This window comes from Drosophila elegans, unplaced genomic scaffold (genome assembly GCF_018152505.1).
Source record: "Drosophila elegans isolate 14027-0461.03 unplaced genomic scaffold, ASM1815250v1 contig_183, whole genome shotgun sequence".
Lineage (NCBI taxonomy): Eukaryota > Metazoa > Arthropoda > Insecta > Diptera > Drosophilidae > Drosophila > Drosophila elegans.
The window spans coordinates 1326876-1352787 of NW_024545550.1; the positions used below are offsets into that span (position 1 = coordinate 1326876).

At 45.7% G+C, this 25912-nt stretch overlaps 9 protein-coding genes across 28 annotated transcripts; 6 read left to right on the top strand and 3 right to left on the bottom strand.

Moving 5' to 3' along the window:
* Window positions 1-72: 72 nt before the first annotated feature.
* LOC108149816 (transmembrane protein 39A) lies at window positions 73-1745 on the top strand. The gene is made up of 4 exons (XM_017277686.2): window positions 73-432; window positions 495-730; window positions 786-1347; window positions 1464-1745. The coding sequence occupies exons 1-4, from the start codon at window positions 163-165 to the stop codon at window positions 1725-1727; spliced, it is 1332 nt and encodes a 443-aa protein (XP_017133175.1). The 5' UTR covers window positions 73-162; the 3' UTR covers window positions 1728-1745.
* On the bottom strand, window positions 1743-3583 carry LOC108149815 (cysteine--tRNA ligase, mitochondrial). Of its 2 annotated transcripts, none has more exons than XM_017277685.2 (2): window positions 3484-3583; window positions 1743-3425 (listed from the first exon to the last, which is right to left on the bottom strand). In XM_017277685.2, the coding sequence occupies exons 1-2, from the start codon at window positions 3492-3494 to the stop codon at window positions 1757-1759; spliced, it is 1680 nt and encodes a 559-aa protein (XP_017133174.1). In that variant the 5' UTR covers window positions 3495-3583; the 3' UTR covers window positions 1743-1756. The 2 variants fall into 2 exon arrangements, with proteins under 2 accessions (XP_017133174.1, XP_017133173.1); XM_017277684.2 differs by having other exon boundaries at window positions 1743-3428.
* A 208-nt stretch (window positions 3584-3791) lies between these two features.
* Window positions 3792-5367, top strand: LOC108149806 (GDP-fucose protein O-fucosyltransferase 1). Of its 2 annotated transcripts, XR_001774645.2 has the most exons (3): window positions 3792-3942; window positions 3997-5175; window positions 5248-5367. XR_001774645.2 is itself a non-coding variant. In XM_017277672.2 (2 exons), exons 1-2 carry the CDS (start codon window positions 3825-3827, stop codon window positions 5085-5087), a joined length of 1209 nt encoding a protein of 402 aa, XP_017133161.1. In that variant the 5' UTR covers window positions 3792-3824; the 3' UTR covers window positions 5088-5367. The 2 variants fall into 2 exon arrangements, 1 of the variants encoding a protein (XP_017133161.1); XM_017277672.2 differs by having other exon boundaries at window positions 3997-5367.
* A 188-nt stretch (window positions 5368-5555) lies between these two features.
* On the bottom strand, window positions 5556-7112 carry LOC108149807 (eukaryotic translation initiation factor 3 subunit M). Its single transcript, XM_017277673.2, has 3 exons — window positions 6969-7112; window positions 6673-6852; window positions 5556-6618 (listed from the first exon to the last, which is right to left on the bottom strand). The coding sequence occupies exons 1-3, from the start codon at window positions 7011-7013 to the stop codon at window positions 5680-5682; spliced, it is 1164 nt and encodes a 387-aa protein (XP_017133162.1). The 5' UTR covers window positions 7014-7112; the 3' UTR covers window positions 5556-5679.
* Window positions 7113-7896: 784 nt separating this feature from the next.
* Window positions 7897-9887, top strand: LOC108149810 (solute carrier family 25 member 35). 2 transcript variants are annotated; one of them, XM_017277677.2, is made up of 3 exons: window positions 7897-8426; window positions 8494-8629; window positions 8994-9887. In XM_017277677.2, exons 1-3 carry the CDS (start codon window positions 8179-8181, stop codon window positions 9519-9521), a joined length of 912 nt encoding a protein of 303 aa, XP_017133166.1. In that variant the 5' UTR covers window positions 7897-8178; the 3' UTR covers window positions 9522-9887. The 2 variants fall into 2 exon arrangements, with proteins under 2 accessions (XP_017133166.1, XP_017133167.1); XM_017277678.2 differs by lacking the exons at window positions 7897-8426; window positions 8494-8629 and adding an exon at window positions 8651-8768.
* On the top strand, window positions 9762-11329 carry LOC108149811 (solute carrier family 25 member 35-like). The gene is made up of 4 exons (XM_017277680.2): window positions 9762-9836; window positions 9911-10225; window positions 10291-10426; window positions 10541-11329. Exons 2-4 carry the CDS (start codon window positions 9978-9980, stop codon window positions 11066-11068), a joined length of 912 nt encoding a protein of 303 aa, XP_017133169.1. The 5' UTR covers window positions 9762-9836; window positions 9911-9977; the 3' UTR covers window positions 11069-11329.
* A 917-nt stretch (window positions 11330-12246) lies between these two features.
* LOC108149754 (receptor expression-enhancing protein 5) lies at window positions 12247-14912 on the top strand. Of its 2 annotated transcripts, none has more exons than XM_017277565.2 (4): window positions 12247-12489; window positions 14286-14518; window positions 14581-14680; window positions 14745-14912. In XM_017277565.2, the coding sequence occupies exons 1-4, from the start codon at window positions 12339-12341 to the stop codon at window positions 14804-14806; spliced, it is 546 nt and encodes a 181-aa protein (XP_017133054.1). In that variant the 5' UTR covers window positions 12247-12338; the 3' UTR covers window positions 14807-14912. The 2 variants fall into 2 exon arrangements, with proteins under 2 accessions (XP_017133054.1, XP_017133055.1); XM_017277566.2 differs by lacking the exon at window positions 12247-12489 and adding an exon at window positions 12963-13229.
* Window positions 14913-14974: 62 nt separating this feature from the next.
* Window positions 14975-15575, bottom strand: LOC108149755 (probable 28S ribosomal protein S16, mitochondrial). Its single transcript, XM_017277568.2, has 2 exons — window positions 15365-15575; window positions 14975-15300 (listed from the first exon to the last, which is right to left on the bottom strand). Exons 1-2 carry the CDS (start codon window positions 15479-15481, stop codon window positions 15022-15024), a joined length of 396 nt encoding a protein of 131 aa, XP_017133057.1. The 5' UTR covers window positions 15482-15575; the 3' UTR covers window positions 14975-15021.
* Window positions 15576-15658: 83 nt separating this feature from the next.
* On the top strand, window positions 15659-23956 carry LOC108149752 (zinc finger protein 2). 16 transcript variants are annotated; one of them, XR_001774641.2, is made up of 13 exons: window positions 15659-16478; window positions 17981-18117; window positions 18186-18265; window positions 18731-19033; window positions 19374-19570; window positions 19637-19742; window positions 19811-20135; window positions 20200-20364; window positions 20428-20575; window positions 20643-20788; window positions 20846-21464; window positions 21937-22323; window positions 22706-22810. XR_001774641.2 is itself a non-coding variant. In XM_017277556.2 (13 exons), the coding sequence occupies exons 3-13, from the start codon at window positions 17981-17983 to the stop codon at window positions 22871-22873; spliced, it is 2394 nt and encodes a 797-aa protein (XP_017133045.1). In that variant the 5' UTR covers window positions 15659-16180; window positions 16368-16478; the 3' UTR covers window positions 22874-23956. The 16 variants fall into 16 exon arrangements, 14 of the variants coding, with proteins under 14 accessions (XP_017133045.1, XP_017133037.1, XP_017133039.1 ...); XR_001774643.2 differs by having other exon boundaries at window positions 19434-19570; window positions 19637-19739; window positions 20646-20788; XM_017277556.2 differs by lacking the exon at window positions 21937-22323 and having other exon boundaries at window positions 15659-16180; window positions 16368-16478; window positions 22706-23956.
* Window positions 23957-25912: the final 1956 nt, after the last annotated feature.

Sequence of the window (25912 nt, forward strand, 5' to 3'; positions counted from 1 at the left end):
ACCCTCTGGGATTGTGTTTTACTACCCTCATGCAACCTAAGCAACTTTTTACGATATCCAACACTGTTTATATTCCATTTGTTGTCCTCCGCCCGCACAAATACTTTTACGCTTGAATTTGTTTAAATGTAGCTACAGGAAAAATAAATTAAAAAACTAAAAATGACCTACGACGAGCGCAGTAGTGATGGCAGCAGCTCCAGTGAAACGCCGGACACCTACGCCCATTTGCTGACTACCAAGCCGGGTCAATCCCAGATGCCGGCCACCACCATGCCGAAGCACATTCCCTTTCCAGAGCACGCCACCACGTCCGAATGGCTCAGCGAACTCATCATGTGTGCCTTCACCATGGGCTCCGCCATCGTGCAGTTCATCAACATTTACAGGACGAACTGGTGGCTGCCCCAGGCGCACACCAGACACATGGTGGTGGGTTTGCCCGGGATCCTTACCCAAATCTACAGAACATTTATGCGTTTCCCTGCCCACAGAACATAGAACTGATAGATCCTTATCTACGCTATCTCCTGCTCATACTCAACTCGCGAAGACTGATTTACTGCTTGCTGCTGGTGAAGATTAAGAAGGGCAACGAGAAGAGCCGTCATTTCATTCGGCTTAGCATCAAATACGGATTCGGAGGCCTGGTGCAGCTAGCGTTGGGTTTCTGCGCCATGAAGCTGTACCAGCAGCACACCTACATGCTGCTCCTCTTTCTGTCGTATCCGTAAGCATAAAAACAAATTACTATTTAGTAGTCACTTAAACAGTCTTTTTTTTAGAGTGGTCATCTACCTGTTGATCTTTGGCTTCCAGCTGGAACCATTCCTTCGCACCAGATTCGAGCTGCCCGGCGTGTATATAAACGATCTCCCAGTCCACAGCTGCACCACCAATGCGGTGCACATTCGGGACGAAGTGGAGACACTGCGTCATGACTTCAACAAGCGCTTTAAGCAGCTCATCTTTACCTCTATGCTTAATGCCTATTACAGCGGCCTGGTGCCCTGCTGTCTGGCCATCAGTGTCCAGTACAACGTACTCCGAGCTGCCCAGCACTGCATCATCGTGTGTCTGGGGGCCTTCAGTCTGTGCGCCGTGTTCTTGTACCCCGCCAAGTACAGTGATACCTTGCATCGGGCCACCTTGCACTTAGGCTGCTGGCAGCGCATCGACCGAGAGCCGGCGCCCTCGCAGTTGATAGTAGCCGCAAGTGCCCTCGCCTGGTCGAAATACTCCTCCTACGGTCACGGCACCGTGGTGAAGCACAACGGGGGTCTATACAGGAGCCAGGGCGTGGTCACAGTGGCCACACCGGGAAACGCCAGTCATGTGCGATTCTATGTATGTTTCACAGCGTATGCCTTTCCTATCCTTCTATCTTTATTTAATTTCATCAAATTGTTTTAATTATTTTCGTATATTCTTCCCTAATTTAAAGCTATTTTTGAACTTTATAGAAACTCTTCCACAACCCCACTATCATCTACTCCACGTTGGCCATCCTTCAGGCGGCCGTGTTGCTGGTGGAGATTGGATCGCTTAGTGCGGAGAGCGTCGAGTGGCACTTCGTGCTCTCCATTAGCTTTGTGGCCTTTACCAGCATGGGAGCCTTCTTCAAGCTAGTGCGAGACTATCTCATCACCAAGGACCTGTACAAGGCGGAGCACGCGGTGGCACCCGATCAACCCTTTCGACTACGCATGCGAGATGCATTTATGTAATAACGATCCAAAGAATAACAGAATGGCTTTTATTCGGCAGAGCTCTTGCTCTTGTCATCGGGCTTTTGACAGGACACGGCGAATACCCAGGAGCTTCCCTGCTTGTGGTCGCGCACCTGTATGCCGTGCTGTTGAAGCAAAGTTCTTAGCTCATCACAGGCGGCCAAAAGCTGGGTGTTTTTAACATCCCCAGAGGTGGCGTTCTCCCGCATCCTCCTTCGAACGTCTATCACATCGTCCACTAACAAAGATGGATCGATGCCGTGCTCCGAGGAGGATACGTTCTCCTGCATCGATTCTCTTTCGAGCAACTCCGACATCCCAAACGTGACAATGGCCCGGTTAATAAAATTTCCAGCTGCCAGAAGGAGATCCATGCAATAGGCCGGCTCCTCCTGGGCGTCCACCTGCTGCTCGTTGATGCACCGACTTATGCTGCTCATCTGATCCATCAGTACGCCAATAGCACGTGCGGTATCAAAGTCATCTCGCAGGCAATTATCGAACTCGGTTATGGTGTGGGCCAGTTGAGACTTTAGTGCGCCTTCGTCCATCAAGTGGACCGGCTTGAGGAACTGTGTGTAGGCACTCAGATCCGCATGGAAGTTCTTGAAGCGCTGCAGGGTCTGCCGAGCGGTCAGCATTAACTGATCGCTATAAGGCATGGCATTGCGGTAGTTGGACAGAAGGCAGGCCATCCGAAATTCGTCGGCGGAGTACTTCTTGAGAAGATCCGTCACGGAGATGGTGTTTCCCAAGGACTTTGACATCTTCTGCGGGTCACCAACCATGTGAAGCTGTCCGGTGTGCAACCAGTAGTTTACCCACTGGTCTGTTTTGTAGCGGGCACAGCACTGGGCCTCCTCGTTTTCGTGGTGCGGGAAACGCAAATCCAAGCCGCCGGCATGGAAGTCCAACTGGCGGCCAAAGAACAGGCCCGCGATCGCACTGCACTCGATGTGCCAGCCGGGACGTCCTTCGCCGCCCCAAGGAGCCGACCAGGTGGGCTCGCTGCCACTCCTGCGCGCCTTCCACAGCGCAAAGTCCGCCGTGTTCCTTTTCACAGAGTCCGACTTCTCCTCGCTGAGACCAAGGTTCTGCAGTTTTCCATAGTTCTGACTCTTAGACACATCGAAGTACACAGATTTGTCTGGCGTCACATAAGCCTGCTTCTCGGCAATCAGCTGCTGGATGAACTGGACAATGATTGGCATGGTGGTGGTCACATGACTGCGCACATCCGGAGGCTGGACGTTTAGGCGCAGCATGTCCTGGCGGAACTCTGCCTCATAGGCCCGCGCCATCTTCTGCCAGTCAAGGCCGGATAACTGGGCCCTCTTGATGATCTTGTCGTCCACATCCGTGATGTTCATTGCCGTCACTAGGTTGAGTTTAAAGTAGTCGCGGAGAATGCGCTGCAGGATGTCCACCTTGACGTATGTGCTGGCATGACCCAAATGGGCAGAGTCGTAGACAGTGGGTCCGCAGGTGTACCAAGTGACCATTTGGGGATTCCGTAGGATCAGTGGCACCTTCTGGCGCATTCCATGGTTGTAAATGTTGATGCCCGTGTGCACGCCAGTGGGCTTCCGCCATTTAAAGGGCCTATTCGTATGGGAAGCCTCTTCCGAGAAGTTACGCCGACATTTACGAACAGAAACTGATGCAAATTGTCCGTTGAAAGTCCGGAATACAGTCCTGCTGTGTAAATAATTAGAGGTTACGACTATAAATAATCCTGGCAGATTGTACTCACAGGCCGAACATTCTCCAATCTATAAAATTTTGTCAGAAGCTTAAAATAAATAAATAAAGAATAACAATAACATCTGATTGAAAAAACGAATGTTGCCAGACCGAAGCTTTTTGGCTCAAAACAATACGCTGCATTAACTAGATGTACCATTTTTAGTGAAAAATTTGATTTTGGTCAGATGCGTAAAATATGATCTTTTAAATAAAAGTACAGTTTTTATAAAAAAATAGCATTGATTTTTTTTGAACTTTCTCAACAGGTATTTTAATTGCTTTCTTACAAATATAGCCGCCCTACTGCACAGAGCTGCCACCTGGTCAAAGGCAAACGAAGCCGGCAGAATGCAGTGGCTTAATATGAAGCTTCGCTTTGTAAATTTAATTTGTATTTTAATTAGCTCAACATGGGCCCAATTAGGAGGGGATCCCAATGGCTATCTCACCTACTGTCCCTGCATGGGTAAGTTTCGATTTTATTCCACCTGGAAAACCCATTAAAGCCCGCTATTTAAAGGACGCTTCGGCAACCAGGCTGACCACTTTCTGGGCTCATTGGCCTTTGCCAAGGCCCTAAATCGCACCCTGATCCTGCCGCCGTGGGTTGAGTATCGCAGGGGCGAGTTGCGATCCCGCCAGGTGCCATTCAACACGTACTTTGAGGTGGAACCATTAAAGGAGTACCATCGCGTCATCACCATGGCGGATTTCATGTGGCACCTAGCCGACGACCTGTGGCCGGAGTCAGAACGGGTGTCATTTTGCTACAAGGAGCGCTTCAGTCTGCAGCAGGAAAAGAACGACCCAGAAAAGCCCAATTGCCACGCCAAGGATGGGAATCCGTTCGGTCCGTTTTGGGACACCTTCCACATTGACTTTGTGAGGTCAGAGTTTTATGCGCCACTGCATTTTGATGTCCACCACAGCAACGAAGCTGCTAAGTGGCAAAACAAGTATCCGGCGGAGTCCTGGCCTGTTCTCGCCTTCACCGGAGCTCCTGCTAGTTTTCCTGTCCAGCTGGAGAACTGCAAGCTGCAGCGTTATATGCAGTGGAGCCAGAGATACAGGGACGCGTCTAGGGATTTCATCAGGGAGCAACTGCCACGTGGCGCCTTCGTTGGCATACACCTACGCAACGGCATCGATTGGGTGAGGGCCTGCGAGCACGTCAAGGATAGCCAGCACCTGTTCGCCTCCCCGCAATGTTTGGGCTATAAAAACGAACGAGGAGCCCTCTATCCGGAGCTTTGTATGCCCTCCAAGGAGGCCATCATCCGCCAGCTTAAGAGGACCATCAAGAACGTGCGCCAGACCCAGCCGGACAATGAGATAAAGTCTGTTTTTGTGGCTTCCGACTCTAATCACATGATTGGCGAACTTAGCACGGCGCTCAGTCGCATGGGCATTAGTGTACACAAGCTGCCAGAGGACGATCCTTACTTGGATTTGGCCATTCTTGGTCAGTCGAACCACTTTATTGGAAACTGCATCTCTTCTTACTCCGCTTTTGTAAAAAGAGAGCGAGACTCTCACGGTTTTCCCTCCTATTTTTGGGGATTTCCTAAGGAGAAGGAGCGAAAGCATTCCAATGTGCACGAGGAGCTGTAACTGATCAACAGGAAACTCTACTTAAATACTCTGGCAGGACATTTGTCGGTTTTCATTTTCAAGGCATAAAGTTTAAAACGAATTAAAGGTATTTTTCATTTCATAAAAACTTGTCAGTATAATAGTTATTAATTACTTAAATTTTGTACATCGCTTTTAGATTTTAGTTCCTGTGCAAGCTAAAAGTTCCAATTTACAATGTAATATATTAAACAATAAAAAATATTTTGTAATCTTTTGATCGAATTTAAATGTTTAAAATAAAATGCTATTAGCTTAACAGAACTAAACACATTTAATTCAGCGACGAGCTTAGAAATATATTTATCAGAAGAGATAACATTTATTTTCTTTTTAGCTTTAAATCGTTAGAAATGTATGAAAACCGTGAAATGCCTTTGAAAAAACTCTATAGAGTATATCTATAAAAGTATATCTCGCATTATCGAAACATGGTTCTACAACCAATTTTACTTATAAATTTATTCAAGTTATCCAATCCACGCACTCTTGAAAATAATTTAGGTCGTATTTCCATTGCCCCGAGGCTAGCATTTGTTCATCATCATTGCCGTTTTGGGGAGTGGTGTGCCTAGTGTATCAGCTTCTGGGAGCGGGCCAAGTCCAGTTGCGCCGAGGAGACGTTCGTTAGGCCCTCGCGCACCGTGCTGAGGTTCTCCTTCCAGGCTTGCAGCAGATCCCGCAACTGCTCCCACTGAGGCGCACCGAAGGTGCGGTGCATCGTGGACGAGATGTGGACCTTGTGGTTGGCCTGATCCAAGCGGGCGCGCACCAGTTTCGTTTTCAGGACCTCGATGACGAAGGGCTCCACCTCGTCCTCGTTGATCTGCAGCTCCTTGGTCAGCGTCTCAAAGGTCATTTCGGGGCTGCTCTCCGCCAGCTGCATAAAGGTCAGCAGTCGCATCTTCTTCATATTCTGCTCATGGTTCAATCCCTGAGAGTTGACGAACTCTCTGTGGTCCTCGTAGAACTGTACATACGCTGGCAACTTCTCCGATACGAAAATGGACAGCAGGTCGTGGATGAGGTCGCCCTCCAAGAAGCGCACGGGCTTCAGGGCCAGCAGAGGATCCAGCAGGAATGTATTCGGGTCGGCCAGAGCGGTCACAATGCACTTCATCGCGTCCTCGCGGGCTACACAGGCATTGTCCGCCGTGTAGGTGCCCAGCAGCTCGATCATCACCTTTGAAGACAGCTCCAAGTTAGTGTCCTTTGTCACGTCGTGCAGCAGGCGGTACAACTTTTGCATCTGTTCCGACGACGGCGGGCAGTTGGCAAACTGGGACTTGAGCTGATCCACGCCGGTGAAGACCTCCAGCACCTGCTCACACTGCTTGGCCACCTGGACCAGATGGTAGTAAACGTGGTAGCGCAAAGGTGAGGCGGTATCCAAATTGTTGAACAGACGCCACAGCGACTGCAGGCACACCTTGCCCAATGGATGGTTCGGAGCCTTGGTCATCTTCTCGCAGTAGGCCAGCACAATGTTCTCGCCGCGATCCAGAGGTATCTATAATATCGAAGGGGTTTATATGGCGTATATGTTGCACACTCGATTACTCACCGTGATCATGATGGACACAATGCTGTTCAGGATGCCGTCAATCTGCGAGGGCTCCCCGTCTTTGAAGCAAACGTCGCAGACGCCAATGATCTTGTGCAAATCATCCTCCACTCCTTTGTTGGACTTCTCCGATGAGATTTCGGCGCCCAGCTTCTTGAAATACTTGCGCAGTTCCTGAACCTATTTAGAAATAATGGAAAATATTAGTTTTGTTTTGCAGCAAGAGGAAGACATAACCTCAATTCTGGCCACGGGCCGCCCAAAAACATGGATTGAATCGTTCCCATGAACTTTACCTGCTCGTCCAGGGAGAGGTCTATGAAAACCGGATGCGAAGTCATGGTTTTGATAAATGTTATTCCACTTATTTAAACAAATGCAGCTGAAAATAACACGCACACACGTCTTCGGCACTTTGACAGCTCGAAAGGAAAGAGAGCGACCAGTGCTGTGGGCTTGGCCCTTTTTCCGCTAGCTAGCGATGCTCTAAAATGTGGCGAAAATATATAGCTACTAAAAGAAAATAATAGTAATTATAGGGAAATAATTTAAATTGTTTCACCTTTAATTAAGTTAATACAAATATTTATTTATGTTTTGCGTGTGTAATAAGTTTGACATTAGACGTAGTGTTTTGACGGAATTATATCATAGCTATATTGTTGGGTATCGGTTCTGAAAATTTTCCTCGTTCATTGCTCATTGTAATCGTCATAGGTTTTTTTTGCTCACACTAACGTAAAATCGTATAGTTAAAACAAAAAATGAGCAATGAATGTGGCCAACAATGTAGAGTCATAAGCCCATGACGGCAAAACAAAATAATAAAGCGAAGCTTGAATGTATACGAAATATTTTTTACCATTTAAAGGTAACAACAGAAAACCTTTAAACGTTAAAATTAGCGGGATAAACACAAAATAATAAATAAAACAATGAAGTTTGAATTTGACGTTAAACTTATTACCAAAAAAATCTCAAGCATTATCCATATAGTTGTCTCTGTCTCTGAACTTCAATGTAGTGTCATACCCTTATAAAGAAGCACTGAAAAGAGACAGAGTTGCCGGACTGTGTAATCACAATACTACATTTCCAGCACTGAATAAATCACTGTGACTGTTTCACGAAACCGAGATACTTGTTAAAAAATGTACTTTACTTTTATTAAGGCCACATTCAAATATTTTATTTCATATTTCTTATCTTTTTACAAACATTTCTGTTCTGGCAAAAAATTCAAATCACATTTTCTTATAAGTCTGGCAGCCTTGGTGTGCGACCTAAGAGCGCCGGGCACACTGTTAAAAGTTATAATACTCGCCAAAATTATATTATATTTGTATAACGGACGAGGGGAGCACAGTCGTGCCAGCTAATTGCGGCGGGGAATTATGAAATACACGGCAGATACGCAGCGTGCGGTTTCTTAGGGCCACAGATTCCGCGGAAGGCGGCACAACAGTCTCTAGTCAAACACTATCCCAAAGTTGAACTCGTGATTACATGGCCACCTCGGATTTCGTGCTGGGCGGCCTGGCCTCCGTGGGCGCCACCTTCTTCACCAATCCCATCGAAGTGATCAAGACCCGGATCCAGTTGCAGGGCGAGTTGGCTGCCCGGGGCACATATGTGGAGCCCTACAAGGGAATTGTACATGCCTTCGTCACGGTGGCCAAAAACGATGGTATGCTGGGCCTCCAAAAGGGTCTGTCGCCCGCTCTGTACTTCCAGTTCATCATCAATTCCTTCCGGTAGGTCCTCCATTCCTCTGTATTGAAATTCTATTACTATTAATACTCCTGATGTTCCTTTCCCCAGACTCAGCATTTATTCGGAGGCCATGGAGCGGGGTTGGATGCACGATCACAAGGGCGAGGTATCCTACGGCAGGGGACTGATGTGGGGCGCCATCGGTGGCGTCGTTGGCTCCTACTGCTCCAGTCCATTTTTCCTGGTACGCAAAACATGTGGATGTCGCAGGAGGTTACATAAACAAAGACTTATCTGAATGGCCCGCATGCTCATCAGCATTTTGGACTTTCCATAGATAAGAGTCTCAATTGACAACTGTCTATCACGATTCAAGATATGCAGTAAGAAAGATATCATATCTAAAAGAAATAGAAAAAAAACCGGAGTTTTTCCGACGTATTATATTTGCAATTTTGTATATTCAGGTTTTCAAGCAACGTTTAATTTATAATTTTAATCAACTTCTATTTACTACCTAATTTGTTTGTCCAAGCCTACTGTAAACGAGAATTCTATTTAATATTTATGTTAATAACGTATTAACTATACTCTTCCGGCGATTCCAGATCAAAACGCAGTTGCAGTCGCAGGCCGCAAAGCAAATTGCTGTGGGCTACCAGCACGCCCACACGTCCATGAGTGACGCCCTGCGACAGATCTACACCAAGAATGGCATCCGAGGACTCTGGCGAGGATCGGTGGCTGCGCTGCCAAGAGCTGCCCTGGGATCGGGTGCCCAGATTGCCACCTTTGGCAAGACCAAAGCCCTGCTGGTGGAGTACGATCTGGTGACTCAATCCACGTTGAACTCCTTCACGGCGGGCCTAATAGCGGGCTCCATTATGTCGGTGGCCATAACGCCGCCAGATGTGATCACCACCCGACTGTACAACCAGGGCGTGGATGCCGAGGGACGGGGCCTGCTCTATCGCGGTTGGCTCGACTGTTTCGTCAAGATCCTGCGCTCCGAGGGCGTCTACGGTATGTACAAGGGCTTCTGGGCCAACTACCTGCGCATTGCCCCTCACTCGACTCTGGTGCTGCTCTTCTTCGACGAGCTGATCGCCCTACGCACAAAGTATAGCCGTCAATGACCCCAAAAACCTGTGGTTAGGTAGTCTTATTTTAAGTACAAAATTGTTCGACTCGTTTGTAATACCCACATTTTTATATATATTTTGTTTGCTTTTTATAAGGCTTAGTTCAGATATACAAATTATATGTGAAAAATAGCAAAGACGACATAATCACATCTTTGTAATAAAAATGTATTTTGTTTGTCTGAACTTGGCTTTAGTTTGTAGCGTGTAGCTAAAAATCCTAGTACCAATCTCTTAGCATAGCATAGCATAGCCCCAGAACCAATTTGTGCCTGCAGTAAGCTAATCTTAGAGCTGTTCCTTTACTCAGTAAGTGTGCAATACTTTGGTGAAATAAACCGTTAAATTGTTACTTTTTAACATACCTTGTTCGCAAATATTAGTCTGCTGCTTATCGCAAGTTGAGCGTTAGTGATCACTAGATTGTGATACAGAACGGTTGTCGCATTGATGGCCACGTCGGATTTTGTGCTGGGCGGCGTGGCTGCCATGGGAGCTGGTGTCTTTACCAATCCCGTGGAGGTGATCAAAACACGCATACAACTGCAGGGAGAGCTGGCCGCCCGAGGATCCCATGCCCAGCCCTATAAGAGCGTCTTTCAAGCCTTTGTCACGGTGGCCAAAAATGATGGCATCTTGGGCCTGCAGAAGGGATTGGCTCCAGCTTTATGCTTCCAGTTTGTCATTAACTCCTTTCGGTAAGTGTTAGCTCTGATCTAACTAAGGTGTTCATAAATTCATTTTAATTCTTGATTATTCACAGCTTGAGTATTTACACCCATGCCGTGGAGAAGGGTTGGGTGCACAACAACAAGGGCGAGATCTCCTTTGCAAGGGGCATGTTTTGGGGCGCCTTGGGTGGCGTTGTGGGTTCCTACTGCGCCAGCCCCTTCTTCCTGGTAAGCGATTATGTAAATCAAACATTCAAAGTGTCTGCCTTGGCAGACATTTGACAATGTCTAGCCCAGATAAGATAAGACCGCCATTAGCTGATAGACTCTTTTCCGTTCCAGATCAAGACGCAACTTCAGGCGCAGGCCGCGAAGCAGATCGCCGTTGGCTATCAACATCAGCACGCCTCGATGAGTGATGCGATAAGGCAGATATACCGGAAGAACGGCGTCTTTGGACTCTGGCGGGGATCCATGGCCAATGTTAGCCGTGCCACGGTGGCCTCCGCCGTTCAAATTGCCACCTTTGGCCAGGCCAAGTCTCTTTTGAAGGAAAACGGCGTGATAACACATCCAACTGTTCTGTCCTTCTGTTCGGGTCTAGCAGCTGGATCGTTTGTGTCAGTGGCAATCACGCCACTGGATGTGATCACAACTAGGCTATATAATCAGGGAGTGGATGCCCAAGGTCGTGGTCTTTACTACAAGAGCTGGCTGGACTGTGTCCTCAAGATCCTGCGATCGGAGGGGTTGCATGGGTTGTACAAGGGCTTCTGGCCCATTTACCTCAGGAGTGCTCCTTACTCCACCTTGGTGCTTTTATTCTTTGATGAGTTGATCGCCCTGCGCGAAAGATACGGTCTTCACTAGTTATCGATCCGGACTGTATAGGGGGTTTACTTTTTGAGTTCAATAGCAAAGAAGATATATGCCATTTTATATTTTCTGAATGCTTTTATTTTGTTTGTCTAAACTTGGCCTTAGTTTGTAGCGATTATTTAAAAATCCTAGCTTTAATATCTTAGCTTAGCATAGCCCCAGAACCAAACTGTGCCTTCAGTAAGCTAATCTCTTAAATGTTCCTTAAGAAACTGTGCAATATTTTTGTGAAATAAACCAGTTAAATTGTTACTTTTAACATGTCTGTTATTAAAGTCTGAATATGTAGATGCCATGGGAGCTTGTTTCTTTACTAATCCTGAGAATTAGCATTAAACTGCAGAAGGAGCTTGCCCCCGAGGATCGCAGATAATAAAGCATTATTTATTTTAATCAGCTTAATATTTTCTTTTTAATTTAAAATATTATTAATCTTTGTGTTTTTTATATTTCTATTTTTCCAAATTCAAAATAAATTTATTTAGATAGTGGACTTATTTAAATAACAATTTTCGATTTTATTTAAACAAAATATGCTGTTTATTCATCAACTTCAATAGAATCTCGTAGTTCAATCCAACACAAGAAGTTCGACCATAAATTAAAGTTTCTATCCACTTTTTCGACTTTAAAATAAAATGTTTATAAAAGAATAATTTATAATTTATTTTATTTAACTGCGAGTCTCCCTTGGATGTGGTCACCACCCGAATGTACACCCAGCCGTTGGGGTCACGGTCTCATTTACCTGGGGTTGGTGGACTGCTTCACCAAGCTCCTTCAAACGGAGGGTTTTTTGGCCTTCTACCTGCGAAGTGCTTCGCATACAACCTTAATATTTGTCTTTTTTGATGAATTGCTTTATCAGCAGAACAAGAATTAAATTATTTCGTTGTACATGTATTTTTTCAATTAAATTATAATAAAAGGCTATATATACCCAAATTAACGATACTTCGGTAAATGCTATAAGTACTATTTTTTATTTTCAAACTTTAATGTTTAAAAAATAATTTGTTCAGATATTTTCTCTTTTTTAACGAACCATTCTTTCTAGAATTAAAAAAGAAATTGAAATATAAAGGACTTAAAATAACGAAACAGTGACAGGGCTGCCATCTAAGTGTGACCAGTTAACGGGGTTCCCCGTTTGGTATACTTGGTTGCACTTGCAACGGGCACACTGGTATCCGAACAACTGCTGTGAAAGTCGGCGGCGTCTCAAATATTTTTTATTATAAACTAATATTTTTGTGCAAAAATGGCCGCACAGGTAACTCTAGTGCAGCAGTTCTTTAACGGCTACAAGCAGAACGTAGGCCGAGCACTACGCGATGCCTCCAAACCCTGGACAAAAGCCTTCGACACCGTGGAGGAGAAGACCGGCGTGGACAGGGTCAATATTTTCATGGGTGAGTGTTGTCGTTGTCCTGACGACGTCATCGCATGTCCTTCAGGGAGCTTCGTTTCCTATAGGTCCCATCTGACCCCTTTGGCAATTGACTGCGTAACCAGTGAGATTCATCAAGATGCAGTGGAATATTTCGGTACACTTATAAATAGCAACCTGTTATATATAGCCATTAGTTATGCGGGAGCATATATGGGGACTTAATCACAACCTGGTGACCAATTAGGGAATTAATCACTCGACTTAAATGTTTAAGCGCAATTGAAAAGTTTTTGTTTTATCACCAAGCGCGCACCAATACATCTATTACTAGAGCAGTTGCCATGTGATGTGTGCGTGTAATCAGCTACGTAGGCAGCTGCTGCTGTGTGCGTCTGTTATCCACAAAAGTTTCATGTTTTGTGCTTTTCTTTGTTTACTTTAACGAAAGTACACATTTTCTCAGTACGCGGTGAGCAATCCATTTGGGGCATTCCATTGTGATATATCTACGGACCAATCTGAACCGCGAAAGTCCAGCTCGGCGGGGTCAAAAGGTCTGCGATTGAGACGTGGCGCTCGGCACACGTGGAGAAAGTCCACACACCGGTGTGTGTAGATCGATAGATAGAGCTTAAAGTTCGGTGGAAGTTCTCCGGAGTCCGGGTTCTCCGATGTGGCTCTGGGAGTATATTATGCAAATCAGACAGCGACGGGAGACGCAGCGCAAAGTCAGAGTTCCCCTGGTTTACCTGGGCATAGGTGAGTGTGCGTCTGAAAACGCGGTGCAAAATGGTGGTCTCCTTCGCAAGTCGAAGTTTACATACCCTTGCAGTGTCGACAAATATTGATAATTACACTTAATAATCCGACTAAAAAAAAAACAACAATCGTTAATACATTTTTTTATCGGTTATGATTAGAACACAATGAATAAAATCGCGATTTGCATGAGTTTATTTTTAAAAGCATTGTAGATGACAATTGGTAAAAAAATATAATGTGAACATGCACATTTTACAATCTTTCTAAGCCATGACCAATCTAAAATATATATGTATGACTGATTGTTTCTATGGCTTCTACGTGTATGATATAGCCGATTACTGCTCCGAATAACATACTAGCTGCAATAAAACAAAGCTTTTGTGAAAGTATCCAGTTAGCTATACAATTTCACTGCGAACAGATCGACTTGCCTGTGACCTTCGATGCTGATCAAAAATGTAAATGTATGGGATCAGTCTTATTCTCTTAGCCCAGTTGAAGTCAGAATTATATTAACCCCTTCAAGGGTATAAATATAATTAGCAGCCGTCTAGCATGAATGACATCATACATTTATGGCAAAACAACAGGCCGTAGTCCGTTTATCTGGGCGGGCAAAATGCAACTGGCCGGGATCAGAAGCAGGTCGAGACATCCACTGACAACAGCTAAGGGTTTATAATTAGCCAACGGCATGGGACGGTTTAGGAATCCAAGGGATCCCCGCAGGGGCGCCCTTAAGAGGGCTTCAGGTATCTGGCTAAATGCCCTATTAATAGTTTGTCTTCTTGCTAAAGTATGTAAGTTTGGAGTTCCTTTGTCCACCCCGCGCCTTGTAGAACCGCTCCTGCCTCGGACCTGGTTATAGCCAAAGGGAAACTACGCCATTAGGGCAACGGCAATAGACCAAATAGACGGCAAACATGACGGTCGAGGGATTGGAGAGCAAAATAGTCGAGCTGTTTGTAGAGAACGCTTTCCTGCGCTTTGGTAGAGTTCCAAAAGTCTCAAATAACGCTTAATTAATAAGGTATTATTTACTACTCCCAGGTGCTGCTGGCTTCTGCGCCCTCTACCTGATCTTCGGCTATGGCGCCCAGCTGCTGTGCAACATCATTGGGGTCTTGTATCCAGCATACATCTCCATCCATGCCATCGAGTCCAGCACAAAGCAGGACGACACTAAATGGCTGATCTACTGGGTCACCTTTGGCATCTTCACCGTGATTGAATTCTTCTCGGGCCTGCTGACCTCGATAATCCCCTTCTACTGGCTATTGAAGGTAGGTGTTAAGTGATTTTGATTGGCTTTCTTATGATTTTATACGTTATCCACCCATTTCAGTGTGCTTTCCTCATCTGGTGCATGCTGCCAACGGAACAGAACGGATCCACCATTATCTACCACAAGCTGGTGCGACCTTACTTCCTGAAGCACCACGAATGTGAGTGAAATGTTCTCTTGAAACTTAAGTTTAGCTAATTGTCGTTCCTTTTTTCCCGCAATAGCCGTCGACAGGATCATCGACGATGGCATGAAGAAGGCCGCTGGAGTGCTAAAGCACGATTAGGATGGAAACTCCGCCTGCAGCTCGCTTGCCCATGCATTTGGTTTAGGGCCTAATTCACCACCTCACCTCGTATCGGTTACGTTTTGCAATAAATTTTAAATGTGTATTCATTTTGTTGTTGATATGAAGAGCACCAGTGGTCGCTGAGCAAGAAGAAATCTCCGCTTGTTAAACGTAAAACGAAAACGAGGGTTTTTATTGATTAACTGCGATCATTAAGCGGTTGATGCTGACTCCGCCTTTTCTGATGTGGCCTCCGCTTCGGCGGCTGCTCTCCGGTTCCGCCAGGCGGTCATGTAGGTGCGTGGGTGGATGGGCAGTAGTCCGGCGATTCCCAGGAGCTCTGCAGCCGGCGTGGACAAGTGGGCGCCTTTGCCCAGCCAATAGCGAATCCTCTCGGTGTTTAGGGCCACCAATCGCTCGTTGAAGTCGTTGGGCAGGGGATCGAAGGAACCAACCTGCTCGATTACAGGCTGGTGCTGATTCTTACGCCTCTAAAAGCACAAATATTCAAGTTTATAAGGAGTTAGTTACCACTTTAATCGGTTGAAAACACACCTCCATGACTACAATGTGGTAAAAAGGGCGGTTGGTGCAGCCCAGCCGCACGAAACGTATGATTTTGGCCGACTTCGCATAGAAGCGGCCAATGCCACTCGCTGGCGAAAGAGACATCTTTTTATTTAATACCTTGATATAAAATTTATGAAATAAAAAAATGTGAATTGTTATGCAAAGCGTGACCGTTGGGGGAACTTTTAAAAATACCCAATGAAAGGGTCACGCTGGAAATGGCGTTGCCACATCTTTGATCTTTGGTAGTTCCCGCCACTTGACAACCCTGGCCCGCGCACACACAAGATGGCGTCAGAGAACGAGAAGCACGAACACTAAGGAATTTGTTCAGTGGTATCTGTGTCTGTGAATTATATTGAAGGAAAAAGAGTGTTTTGTTTATAAATTTAATTGCAAAAACTGCACATAGTCACACGGGGCGCGTGCACGTACATCGACGCACACGCACACCCACGCCCACGTCGCCAAACCGAGTGTGTTATCAATGAAGTAGTGCCCCAACAACGCCAACTACATTTTTTAGCGACCGAGGGACGGAAAAAAATGGCGCCCGCAGCCAGAGCAACTTGACTTTCTTTTCGGTCTATATAGTAGTTCGCCCCCGTCTCGTTGCGGCGAACGAATGCGGTGATTTTCGTCGTGGTTTTCGTCGCAGTGCGATAGCCCCCAAAAAAGATTGAAAAAGTGCTTAAAAACCCAAACGACTTGAATTTGTTGTGTATATTTTGGCTTCGAACACAGCCGCAAAAATACCATTACCAATTTCCACTTACTACTACTAGAGGAGGCTAGTATTTTGTACGTGCTTTAGAATACATACATACATACCTACATATACCACAAGCAAGCGAGAAGTGCAATTACATTTGCGTTTGGAAATTTTGCGCTTTTTTCTCTTCCGTCCCCCCGAAATTCCCGCTCCCCTCTCTCTCTCTCTGCCTCTGCCCCGCCCCCCGCATTGTGCTAAATAATGTGCGCCGCCCAGAATCCGACGCCCTTCGGCTATACCTGGGGTTTTGCGGACAACGGCAGCCGCGCCGAATCGGTACTGGAGATATCACCCAACATCAATTACACCACGGTCGGCGGAGAGTCGGTGAGTTTATCACTAAGTTCTTAACTATAATGAACCTTTGAAAGCTGCCAGGATATTCCCTTTGCCGCCCCCTTCCAGGTGCATTTACATATGTGTGTGTGCATTGCTGTTGCTTTCCCACACGGAATCGTGTTGTGACCACCAATGCATACACACAAACGCTCACACGCACTGCGTTACACTCGCACTCGTTCCATTCCCTCACCAACACTCGCTGCTTTCGGCAACGAACTGTGTATGTATACGGGCCGACAGGCATTCACGTACGGTATACGTGGAAAACGAGCGACTACTGCGAGATACAGACGTACATACATACTACATGTACGATGTATATGCATGCGCCACACTTTATGTAACTGCGTTGTCAGGCGAATATATGGGATTGGAGCGAGTGTGTTAGAATTCTTTTACCATACATCCATACTGTTTTTTTCGTTTCCATTTCATTCGTAAACATTCATAATTTGGTATTTGTAAAGCAAATGCGTGCACACACTCGGCCCTGTGTGTGCGCACCTGGCCAATAAGTAAATAAATAATATGACCCCCCATCCAATTTCGCCCAATTAATTAGGAAGGTCGTGAAGTTTTCAGCAGTGTGGCAGCTGGCAAAGGCAATCGATGCTAATCGATATTTTTCTAGACTATGTATCGCTAACCCAATTTCAGTTCTATTAATACTTATTGCTTTCCCCCTTGTTTTGGCTTTTGTTTTTGCCGAGAGTTTATTTTGGAGAGCAACAATTTTTGTTGTGCAATTCACAGGAGAAATAATGTTTGTTTTATTTTTTTGCGGGCTCTTACACAATTGCAATCGTCAATCGCGTCTAATTCGCCGCACTTGCGCGCCCGTTCTTTCCTTATGTGTGCGTCAGTGGCGAATTCGCCGCGATTGCATGTGTGTGTGTATGTACGCATACACGCCCAAAAATGACGTGTGCTCTTTGGTGTGCGTTGCGTTTTACGTGCGTGTGTTTTGATTACTTTTGCCGTACTGTTTTGGCGCCCAACACACACACTCACATGCCACGATGTCCAATTGCACACGCACACCAAAGAGTAAAAAAGGCGCGCTTTTCGCAAACATCCCCCTCTCGTCATCACCCCCACCCCCTCTCAGTCCTTATCATCTGTTGCCGCACTACTGGCTGCGCAGGTGTAGCGTGTTTATTACTGTTCATTGCTTATCAATCAGAGCGAGCAGCGGCAAAAACAACAACTCCATTCACTGCTAACTTTGAGCGTAGCTTGCAGCTCTAAGTTTAGCGAGTAGCAACTGTACTATCTCCTTAGTTTAAGTACGCCAAAAAAAAGCCTAACAAGGTGGGAATTTCATTGAGAAATATAAAATCAACTTAGAAAATTTAATTTAATTTAATTACACTTTGATAAATACATTTGAACAAAAAAAATATCAATAATGGTTTCATAATAGTTATGTTTTCTTTTATAACTAATAAATATTAAATTACTAGCCTTATTAAAACCTTTTGTTTCAGATGCCCTATTTGTTATCGACGGATGGATCATTAGCCGTTCAAAAGGATGTTAAAGGCCTTACAGCTGGCGGCAAAAATAATGTTGTACGTCGCATGTTCGTGGTAAACGATCCTTCATTTCCGCCTGGAACACAGAGGTGCGTTGGGGCTCCATCAGTCAAAATCCCACACAGGCTCTATATATCTGTTATCTATCCCATTGCAGAGTTATCACCGCCGGAGGAGCATCGACGGTGGTCAAGAAGCAGGACCCCAACCAGCAGGTGCTGAGCCTTGACAAGAACTGTAAGTGAATCGATTCAAAGCGAGCCAAAACCCTTCGAATCGAATCAGTGTTGCACGCATTGCTGTTACTGTGTTGTTATTATCTATATATTTTGGGTTTTCTGTTAATCGATTGTTTTTCTCTCTCTACTCCCGTTTATTTTTTTAATTTTTTTTTTTTAATTCTCGCTCGATCTCGCTCGCCCTTGAATTCAACCCGATAAACCGAACCCGAACCCGAAACCGAACCCTAAAACCCACCATCTCCTCCAAAACTCCTACTGTGCTTGTGTGTTTGCCCGTATTGCTCTTGCACCTGATCCACCACCGCCCCATCGATCATCTCGCTAACTGCACCGCACAAACACAACATCACCATGTCACCATAAAACACCACACACCTCATCACTTGGCGGGCGGCGGGCGCGGTCTGATCGAACCTTCTTCAATCGAAACGAAACCAAACGAAACGAAACGAAACAACAGATCTGCTGGTAGATCCGGCTACGGCCGTAGCAGCTGCAGCCGCGGCTGGTGGGGATCCGGGGCTCGCCCACCACCACACCTTGACCAACGGCAGCATCGTTGATGCCAAGACCGGACAGACGGTGCTAACCGCCGGCTCTGCGGCGGCCAAGTCGCACTTCAGCTCGATCGGAGCACTGCATCTCACGCAAGAGGAGTGCAACGAGATCCTGATCAAGCGCGCCATCGCTGCCGGCCACCATCAGACGCACACGATCACCGCTGCCGACGGATCCCATCACCATGCGTCCGGCGGGACACCAAGTAAGCATCTCAAATCTGTGTTTGTTACCCCTGCTCCAGAGCCTCCTGCCACCTACTCCTTCACACACACAATTGAAGTAATCCCACCGTATACTATCCGGCATATTGGCACATTCTCGGTTCCGGTTGCTTTTATCCGGTTGCGTGGCGTCATTACGTTTTGCGTTTTGTGATTATAGTTTTTGCCATTTGGTTTGGTTTGCCTAACGTTGTTTTAAGTTTGTTTAACCGATGAACCCAATTATTTTGATTTGCATATTCTGTTTGTTCAGATCTTTTATTTTTTTTCCTTTTGTTTCTTCTCTTTTTTTTTTTTGTATCTTCCTTTGAATTCCATTTGGCTTTTGTTCCGTCGGCGGTGCAACAACACTCTTAGGTGACATACTTCCTGGTATTTCAGTTCAAGTACAGAAAGTAATACAAGGACTGGAGGATAACGAGGACTCGCAGGGCGAAGCACCCAACTTAAAGTTGGAGCCAGGCACATTGGAGTTGTCCCCAAAGACCGAACTACAGGAATCAATGCATTTCAGCGAAGTAAGCCAATGCAAATATTGTATTTCAAACGATATATTAATGGGATTCGTTTGGTTTTCCCCTTAGACGGACGCCACCATCAAGAAGGAACGCCCGTACAGTTGCGACGAGTGCGGCAAGTCCTTTCTGCTCAAGCATCATTTGACAACCCACGCACGCGTGCACACAGGTGGTTGTTCTTGTTCCTGGCAGATTACCCACGTCCAATGAGCGGGTCTAATCATTCTGTTGTCCCCACAGGTGAACGACCCCACATCTGCACCCACTGCGGCAAGAGCTTTGCGCACAAGCACTGTCTCAACACTCACCTGCTGCTCCACTCCACGGAGAGACCTTATCAGTGCCAGGAGTGCAAGAAGAGCTTCACCCTCAAGCACCATCTTCTGACCCATTCGCGGGTCCACAGTCGCGAGCGACCGTTCGTCTGCCAGGAGTGCGGACGCGCCTTTCCGCTCAAGCGACACCTGGTCACGCACAGCAAGTTCCACGCCGGTGAGCGGCCGTATGTCTGCGAGGAATGCGGTGAGAGCTTTGCCCAGGAGAACCACCTGATTATGCACTCGCGGTGAGTTAAATTCATAGAATCCATGTTTTCCCGAACTGACCTCTGAAACTCGTTTTTCGCACAGCTTCCATGGTTCATTGAATCCATTTGTATGCGCTGACTGCGGGGCATCGTTTCCACGCAAGTTCCAATTGGTTAACCACGGACGTATTCACGGCAAGATACCGCACTCCTGCACTGTGTGCGGCAAAGAGTTTCTGCAAAAGCGAACGCTTGTTTCACACATGAGGTGAGCCTTTCGAATTGGCTAGATGTCATGAATCAATCTCTAATCTCGAAATTTCCTCATCAGACGGGTACACACTGGCGAGCAGGCCCATCCTTGCGTCAGCTGCGGCGAGGGATTCCTCACCAAGGCTGAGCTTCATCAGCACGTGAGGACGGCGCACAATGGCGTCAATCCCAATACGAGCAGTGCCACCATCATAGCCAATCAGCAGGTATGTAGCTTAAGCCTTTATTGAAACCTATAAATATAAATTAACTGACCTAAATTAAAAACTCAAGCAGCTGCAACAGGCCCATCATCATCAGGCCGGCCACCAGACGCATCCGCAGACCATAACCGTGGTGAGCAATCCGGGTAACTCTACGCTGCTGACTGTCTCCACCACGGATGCCAATGGCGTGGCACGTCCGCAGTTTGTGTGCCGGTAAGTTGTGGTCATAAAGTTAAGGAAATCGACCTAAACCCTATGTTATTCTTGCAGGGAGTGTGGCAGCGCCTTTAATAGCCGAGAAGCCTTGGCTCTTCACTTGCGCCTTCACACTGGCGATAAGAGCCTGATGACAGATCTGTGTGCCTTGACAGCCGCGCTGCCGGGACACTTTTTGAGCACGGCCAGCCTGAATCCGGGCACCGTGGTCACGGCCAACCCGAATCTGGTGGGCCAGAGCCCTGTGCCAGTGCAGATCATATCGTCCACCGGTCAGGTGATGTCGCAGACTACGCTGGTGCAGGCCGCCAACTCGACCCATCCCCAAGCGGTGGTCACCGCGGTGCCTACGATGCCGGTGCACGGCCAGCAGCAGCACCTGCAGCACGTGACCCAGCAGCAGCAGCAGCAGCAACAACAGCAGCAGCAACAGCAGCAGCACGTTGTTTCCGTGGCGCCGGCCAACAAACCGAAGTCGCACTTCTGCGCCAGCTGCGGCAAGGGATTCGCTGCCAAGCACGGACTCATGCAGCACAATCGCCGGCACCCGAACGGTGGCTGCACAGTGCGCACCCACGTGTGCGAGTGCGGCAAGGCCTTCTTCCAGAAGAACCACCTGATGCTGCACCAGCGCCAGCATTTGGAGACGAAGCCAGCCATATCGCAGCAACAGGTATGCTAGACTCCAGTCCCAGTCCAGTGCCTCTCCGATAGCCCGATAATCAGAAAATCAGTTAATCAGTTAACCCAGATAACCTGATATCCCGTCACCCCGGATCCAATCCGATCCGATCCGAACCGCTCCGTTCCTCCTTTAAATGCTTTGATTTACACTACTTAGTTAGCGTTAAGTCTAATTCTAGTTGGGAGTTAGTTAGGCAGCCCTAACGTACATGTAAAATACTAAGCACCTAAGCAATGTTATCAATTCAACAATAAACGATTCTTATTGGCATCCCCTAAAAGGCTTTGTCGGTCAGTCGGGAAACAGCGATCAGTTTTAGCTTACTCTAAGTTAAATGCTCCATTTGTTTTGCGTGTCCTCCTTCTGCAATGCCCGCCCATCTAACCCATCTATATATACCACTGAACCAATGAAACCGAATCTGAAACATAATCGCATTACCTTTTCCAATACTTTGCAGCTTGTTGTACCAACTACTTCTTACTAAGAATTAAACGAAACAGAAAAACTGAAAAAAAAAGTTAAATAAAACCACAAATGAACATTAAAACCTAATCAAACAATAACAAACTCGAGCGACATCCGTTCGCACAAGCGCACATTTGAATTTAAATTCAAATTCAGATTCGAATGGTATTGGAGTCTTTGGATTCGAACCGCTCGGATTTGATGTTGTGTGTGTGTGTGTGTGTGCGGGTGTGTCTGCCAATGTGAAGGAGTGTCTGTCTATGCGTGTTCTCTCACCAAATCTTTAAATCAAAAGAAACCCATAACTTTGCAATGAATACAATCCAATCGTATCGTATCAAATCGAATTCCATTCAAAGGCTTCAGTTTGCGCGTTTAGGTGTGTATGAAATATCCAAATTACCGCTAATTGTCTATAAGTGTTCTTTTATATCATGATATTATGTATATCTTTCGTTGTTTTGCTGTTTTTATTGTTGTTTGTCGTATGCTTAGAAAGTATCCCTAATTATAATCGACCGTGCCTGCGTCTGTACTCTATCTCCTTAATCATCTTTTAATGTTTTGTGTGCTCCCTCTCTTTACTTCCCCTTTTCCCCGAAACTTGCAACACGTTGTTTGTCGCCTCTTTGCCTGAGCGTAATCTTTAGTTTAGTTAATATTATTTATGCATATCTAGTCGCTTAGTCGATAGGCTGACATGGTCAAGAGTCTCTTTCCAGCTTGAGCTTAACCTCTTTTGCCCTTCCCCACTTTTACAGGAGGCTTCTGCCCAGCAGCAACTGGTGGCTGCCAACGATCAGCAACAGGTGCAGGTCCAGATAATACCCGATGGCCAAATTCACGGCAAGGTGATCAAGTACGAGATCTGCCGCAGTGTGTTGCCGGAGGATCAGCATCAGGAGCAGGAGGACATGAGCGCAGAGTAACCGGGAGCGATTGTAAATACGTGGCAAGTGCAAGTGCAAGTGCAACAGCAACAGCAACACACAAGTAGCAATAGCATCAGTGCATTGCATAACACCAGCACACTCGGACAGACACAGGCAGATCCCTCCCAGAAAGGTCCTCGGAGTGGAGCGCATGCGTCGTGAGCGATTCCCTTAAGTGTAATATTTTAGTTAGTCTTAGGTTACCGGCTAAGTAATCGCATTGTACACATAATAGTTAACTAGCGTTACAGACATGAACACACCTTATATAATATATATATATACAGACATATATAGATTTACGTATATAGAGTATCTGTTAATTTTTGCGATGCCTTGGTCGCATCTAAAACAACAACCTGTATGAGTTGCAAGTTTTAAAGAGTTACGTTCAATTGGTTTTACGCATTACACGAGTTTTAATAACACAACTTATACACAAACTTATATTCAACTAGACGACAAATATTTATGCTTAAGTGTAAACTGTATACATATTAACACGAAACATAGACGACTACGGATAGTTCTAGACACTAGCAAGCGTTGCACTTGAATACGTAATCCAGACATGGAGGTTTGGTATGGGCGTTTGCGTGGTCGCGAACGTTGCTCTGGGTTCTTCTGCCCAGAATATCGCGTTGGTGCCGGCAGCACATTTCGAATGTACATACGAGAATCGAAGCTCGCTCCAACTCCAAACAACTGAAGAACTGGTCTGACAGAGCGGAGGGATTCCAGTAGGAGTCCGGGGGCTAAGGAATGTGGAGTAGGTGCCTGGCACGAAAACTAGCTAACACAGATATCCAGATAGCGTAGGTGACTGCAATTGTTTGACAACCCAAAACGCAGCCTAGCAAACTAAAAACTTTAAAAATTATTCAATGAAATTAGTACACAAGATGCAGCTACACGAACAGACACTCTTATAACCGACCCACATCATCCAATGCACGCTTGGCGACGTATATCACACTGTAAAAATTCTATGTTAAGTCTTAGGAACGCATTAAAGGCAGACGGAACATAATTGGTAATTATCGTAATCTGATAAATGAAACAATAAATAATGAACATACACTAAGCATATATTTTAATATGTAAGCCTTAAAGAAATACAAACGGAAAATATGAATTATAATAAACAAAACAACGTGTAATTGCAATTACTGCCGAATTGTTGCTGGACGGAAGAACGTTCACCTTGCAATATATATTATGGGGGGGGGTCTTATCTAAACTTTATTAATAACCCGTCAAGCTGATAAGAACAGCGCCACATATCGTGCAAACCATGGAATTTCGACCTTATGACCTTAGCGTCTTGTCTATAAATTGGTTGTAATATCAATAGAGTCCAATCAAAACAGAAACTATTGCGTTTAATTTTACTTGGATAACCGATGCCGTAGGCCCTACGGTTTCGTCTTGCAGTGTACCGCTCAAAGAACTTTCTTTTGTCAAGAATGAATGAATAACTTATTTATAGATTTGCTGATTAAACAAACAAACGCAAATATTTGCCATATTGTCAGTGACTCAACTCGATTGCAAATTTTCATCAGTAAATTGTTTTGGTATTTAAGGTTTAAGTGTGGGAAAGGCAGTATCTGTAGTGTAAAAAAGGTTTGTATGCAAATTTCGCCAAGGCAAAAGTAAAGCCAGATAAGATATCACTGAAATATGTGGAAGTTTAACACAAATTTTTGTCTAATTGTTTTGCCTAAGAGAATATGTTAGGCGAAGCTTTTTAGGGGTCTCCAAATGAAATCAAAGCGCAGACACGTTGGGCTATAGGCTTTTGAGTTTCTTCCACAATCAACGGATGGGACCGAGCACGTCGAAACTGTCCAACATGTATAGCTAACCGTAGTCATTACAATTCATACACAGCCGTAACTTTTAATTGTTTATAATTTTTGTCGAGATACAAGTGAATAATATATTCGCCAAGTTATGTACGTGACAGGGCCTCTTCATGCCCATATGGGAATCGATTGAGTCAGTTGGATAAATCGGCCGTAAGAGAATGTCGTTTGCAAGTCTGCCCTAAAAGTGCATTGTGCAATGGTGGGGGCAGTAGGCTGTAAAAAAAAAACATTTTCGGAGATCTCGACATTTCGGCCAACTGCCAAATAAGGGCTGACATGGACACGTTACCTTGATGTGCATTTCGGCTTATTGTTAAATTAAAATTAATTGAACTTGAGGCTACGCGACAGCCGAAACTTGAGCATAAATTTCGAGCACGCCTCTGTAGCCGTTTCGGTCTCAGAATTTAATTTCAATTCCAAGGAAACGCTGTGAGATGAGATGTCATCATCCCCACACCCGATACAGCGATCTGCTTGAATGTGTCTCCCTAATTAGTCAGTCCCCAATGTTTTACCGACGCACTGCACCCAGTGGCACAGTTCCCAATTGCCATTTGATCTGAATTGCAGCATGCTCCAGATCCAGTTGCAATTTTTATGCCCATGCCCATGCCCATGTCGACGATATGTGTCGTGAATTGCTAAGCAGGTTCCACTGTGGCCGCTTTTATTTTCCACTTTAATTTTGCATTTGTGTCTTACTTCTATTTGTGTGATTTTATTTTGTGTACCCGGCCAGCAAACAAGTTTTGATTGCTTTTGGCTTCGCATGAAAATGAGTTTTATGTGCTCGTTGCTCATACGCCGCGTATGACGTCAGACTCGAATTAAGCAAGCATTGGGCTTTGCTTTTCTTAATAGCTGAATAGCACTTTAAATTCGCCCGGTATACACACTTAGTTTAGAGGTCTCTTGGGGCTCCCTCTTATTATGCAGCTGATCTATGGCACGCCCCATTTGGACATATCCACTTCTAGATACTATTCACTTGCACCCACCCAGAGGCCGTTATAAATCAATTGGGCCATTGAGTGTATCGGGCAGCATTATGGCGAATAAATCTTGATCTTAGTCTGGCTTACTCAGCTCCGGCGGAGACGCCCACATAGCGCCGCCGTTGCCGTTCGGCTAGACGATCTCCAATGTACCTATCTACAAACAT